General features: G+C 49.3%; 1 protein-coding gene across 1 annotated transcript in view; it reads left to right on the top strand.

Annotated features, from left to right (window-relative positions):
* Nucleotides 1-4,496, top strand: part of TMEM128 (transmembrane protein 128) — a 13,122-nt gene that overhangs the window by 6,180 nt on the left and 2,446 nt on the right. Inside the window, exon 3 of the mRNA XM_006893576.1 lies at nt 3,238-3,396. Coding sequence (XP_006893638.1) covers nt 3,238-3,396 — 159 coding nt within the window. The remainder of the gene's footprint in view (nt 1-3,237; nt 3,397-4,496) is intronic.

The following is a 4,496-nucleotide window of genomic DNA, read 5'->3' as shown; positions in this document are numbered from 1 at the left end:
GCCTGGGTGTGGTGGGGGTGTGGCTCCTGACCCACTCTGGACTCTCCAGGCCCCTGGATTGCTCTGTTTACTCTCTGTGACCCCCTGCTCAGTGCTGTGGGCAGCAGTTCCCCCCACTCTCTCCACCCTGTCCATGTTGACAGGACACCTGACAGTAACAACTTTTCTTGCCCACTGTGGTGAAATACATGTAAACCTTCCATTTTAGCTGTAGTTAGGAGTTCCATTCATTGGCATTAGTTACGCTCACCGTGTTGTGCCACCCACACCACTGTCTTTACAGAATTCTTCGTCAGCCTGAGTAGAAAACATGCCCCCGGCAGGCAGGCGCCCCTCCTCGGCAGGAGCCCCCTCCCCCTGCAGCCCTTCACCCCACCCCCTGCCGTGGACTGGACAGAGTAGACCTGCCTCTCCGGGTTCCCTGGGCTGCAGATCTTGGGAAGCTGACTGCCACACCTTGCTCCTGAGAGAGCAGGCAGGTCCATACTGCTGACCTTTGGGTTAGCAGCCCTATTATGGTTGTTTTTGTTAGGTGCCAGCAAGGTGAGGATGACTCACAGTGACCCTGTGTACAGGAGACCACACCTTGTCCCGTCCTGTGTCATCTTACCTCTCTGACACATGCGAGCCCATTGCTGCAGTCACTGTGTCCCTCTCATTGAGGGGCTTCCTCTCCTTCACTGACCCCCTGAGACCCTTCCAGGTATGAGATCCCATCCTTGATTCCAAAGAGCACTCTGGTGTACCTTCTCCAAGATGCCTCTGTCTGGTGTTTTGGCAGTCCCCTGGATATTCAGCCTTCTTCAGCATCACAGCTCAGAGGCATCAGTCTTCTGTCATCCTTATTCATTGTTCAGCTCTCAGTGTGTAGCTAGTGATTGGAAGGATCCCGGCCTGAACCACATGCATCCTCGCTGACATGGGCCTGGTGGTGAGGACGTCTGGCAGCCCTGGGGAACCTCTGATCTCCTTGGGTCCTTAGATCTTCACGGGAGTGGATCGTAAGGCCTGGGTGCTTTTGTGTGACTTCTTTCCTTCGCACAGTGTTTCCAGGTTCGTCCACATGGTGGTGTGTGTGAGAATCATTGCTCCCTGTGTGCTCGCACCATGCTTGGTACCCACTCCTCTGTTGGTGGACATGCGCGTGTGGCCTTGCTGTTGTCTGTAGCTACAGAGTCAGCCCTGGCCCTGCGGGCCCTGACCATGCCGACTCCGTGCACAGCGGGCTGAACGCCGCTCAGCCCTCAGCCGTCCCGTGATGGAACCGCTGGGATCCTTCGATTCTCTTTGGTTGATTTGCAGAAATCGACGCAGCCCTTTCTTCCTAGTCTCTCGTAGCCTGAAAAGCCGTTGGCGACGTTGTTTTTGTTGTTGGCCTGGCTGCTGTCAAGTCCCTGCTCATTGCAACTTGTTAACAGAACACAGTCACTGGCTGCTGTCCCCAACCGTTGCTGTAGGTGATTCCGTGGGTGCAGCCACGGCGTCGGTCCAACTCATTCCAGGGCTGCCCTTTTTTGCTCCCCTTCTCCTTTGCCAGAGAGGGTGGCCTTTTCCAGCCCCTGGTCTCTCCTGCTGACATGACCAGCATTCAAGATTCAAAGTCTTGCCATCTTCTGCTAAAGTCTTCAGAAGCAGATCTGCGCCTTTTTTTACACTAATTTTAATGAACGTTTACAGAGACTTTGGATTTCCATTCATTCACTGTTGCACTTTTCTCCTTGCCCACCCCTCCCCCCAGTTTGTTCTTCTCTTTGAAAAGTAAAAGGAAAATTCCTTCATTGGTATACAATGCCCCCCTCCCCGCCCCACCTGTCCCAAATACACTCACATAGGCAACCTTCATTCTGGACTCTTGTGATAACCATAATACCCTATCATATACTTGTTTAACCTGTTCCCTCCCTCATGTGTTTCAATACAGTATGCATAATTTATCCAGTTTTTCTCAGTCTTAACCCCAACACTGATGTTAGTCAGTCCCATTCTACAGTAGTGGCACCATGCTGTATTTGTCCCTTTGTGACTGAGATATTTCACTCAGCATAATGTCCTCTAGGGTCACCCATTTGGAATAATATTTCATGAGTTCCTTGTTTTTCAGTGCAGTGTAGTAGATCTGTGCCTTTTTTTGTGTGATTTTGCATTATTTTTTTTTTATTTTAATGAACTTTTATAGAGCATTTGGATTTCCATTCATTCATTGCTGCACTTCTCTACCCGCCCAGCCCTCTCCCCCACCCCCCAGTTTGCTCCTCTCTTTCAAAACTAAAAGAAAGACTCTCTCCCTGATACTCAATCCCCCCACACCCCTCCCGCCGCCCCAAGTACATTCCACTATGCAACGTTAATTGTGGACTTGATAACCATAATACCCTATCATACATCGCTTTTAAATTATTCAGTCCCTCATCTGTTTCAGTGCAGTAGACACAATTTATCCAGTTTTTCTCAGTCTTACCCCCACCCTGTTATCAGTCCCATTTTACAGCAGTGGCACTATGCAATATTTGTCCTTTTGCGACTGAGATATTTCACTCAGCATAATGTCCTCCAGGGTCACCCATTTTGAATAATATTTCATGAGTTCCTTGTTTTTCAGTGCAGCGTAGTATTCCATTGTGTGAATATACCACAGCTTCTCTATTCATTCATTTGTTGATGGGCACCTGGGTTGTTTCCAACTCCTTGCTGTTGTGAACAGAGCTGCGATAAACATGGGTGTGCATATATCTGCTTGGATGTCAGCTATGGTCTCTTCAGGGTATATTCCCAGTAGTGGAATTGCTGGGTCAAATGGTATCTCTATTTGCAACTTTTTGAGAAAGCGCCATACTGCCTTCCACAGTGCTTGCACCATTTTACACTCCCACCAACAGTGAATAAGGGTTCCAGTTTCTCCACAACCTCGCCAGCATTTGTTGCTTGAGATCTGTGCCTTTTAAAGACACGTTGCCGCACACTTAAATTGATGACCGTGCTTAGAAACCTGGTGGGGTTTTTTCTTTGCCGTCATTTGCGGCAGTGTGTTAATCCTGTGTCTCCTGTCAGCTTTCCTCACTCACCTCCGCCTAAGTGGAGATGTCCACACGTGGGAGGTGATGGGTCAGTGGACTGGCCCTCCTCCGGCCCCCACAATTTCCTTTTAGAAGTCGACAGGTGTGTAGGTTCCCATGGGAATGTTGCTGGTTCCGCTGCTCTGTGAGCCCCTCCAACGCCGTGGTACCTTTGTCTCCGCAGGTGGTTTCTCCTGGGCGGAGCCCTGCTGCTGGTCAGCCTGTCGATTGCCTTCTACTGCATCGTCTTCCTGGAGTGGTATTGCGGGGTGGAAGACTACGACACCAAGCACCCCACGCTGATCCCCATCACCACGGCCGCCTTCATCGCAGCGGGCATCTGGTGAGTTCATGTTGAAGTGACGGAAGTGTTTCCAGGGGAGCTCTGGTGGCCGGGTAGTGAGTAGCTGCACTGCAATCCCAAAGGCACACCGTTCAAATCCTCTAGCTGCTCTGCGGGAAAGGATGGCCCGTCTCCTCCCGTGCAGTTAACTGCATCAGAAAACCCCCTGGAAGGTCAGCTTGGGTCACTTGGCATTTGAAGGTACGCAGCAACAAGAAGAAGGCATTTTCAAGTATGATCGTGTCTGTGTATCTACATACGCCTGTGCGTACTCAGTGGCACGAGGTCGACTCTGAAAAATAGCAGTGTTCCTTTAAGAAGTGCATTATGCTGCCTTCTTCTATTCAGAATTCCGAGAGGTCGAGGCGTGTCTGCTCTTGGACACTCAGCTCATTGTGGGTTAGGACTCATTGGACGGCACTGAACCACAGCAGCGTAGGACAGTGGCTGAGAGCACGGCCTGTCGGTCTAGGGAGAAAACACAGGCGAACTCTGGAGCAAATACAGCATCTCAGCTGGGACCCAGGCTGGAATGAACCAGGTTTCTTGACTGCTTCTTCTGTGAAGGTGATCCCATGAAAAATAAAACTCATGGTAACTTTAATCTTTTCTCCATTTATCATGTTGCTGCCTATTGGTCCAGTGGTGTGGTTTTTAATTTTCATCATATTGAAGTGTAACTCATATGAATTGCATCTCAACGTCAAGAAAACAAAGAAGCAACATTATTTGTAGGAGAAAAGATTGAAACGGCCAATGACGACTTCTTACTGCGATTCATAATCAACACCCTTATTGATTTTACTGTCAGGAGAGCAGATTCATTGCATTGGGAAAGTGCTGTTCGAGACCTTGCCAAAGTACTGAAGAGCAATGATATCAGTCTGGAGATTAAGATGCGCCTGATCCAGGCCATAGTCTTTGCAGTTACTTGCTATGTGTCAGAAAACTGGACAATGACTAGGGATGATAGAAGGAGAATTGATTATGTTGAACTGTGGCACTGGAGAAGAGTATTGAATATACCGTGGGCTTCCAGGAGAACAAACAGGTTCATCCTAGAGAGAGTGAGACTAGGATGTTTGTTGGAGGCAAGGATT

Source organism: Elephantulus edwardii, unplaced genomic scaffold, assembly GCF_000299155.1.
Source record: "Elephantulus edwardii isolate Elephantulus edwardi_28Jun2011 unplaced genomic scaffold, EleEdw1.0 scaffold00129, whole genome shotgun sequence".
NCBI classification, from domain to species: domain Eukaryota; kingdom Metazoa; phylum Chordata; class Mammalia; order Macroscelidea; family Macroscelididae; genus Elephantulus; species Elephantulus edwardii.
Note: the sequence above shows the minus strand (reverse complement) of the source record. Positions and strands in the feature narration are given on the sequence as shown.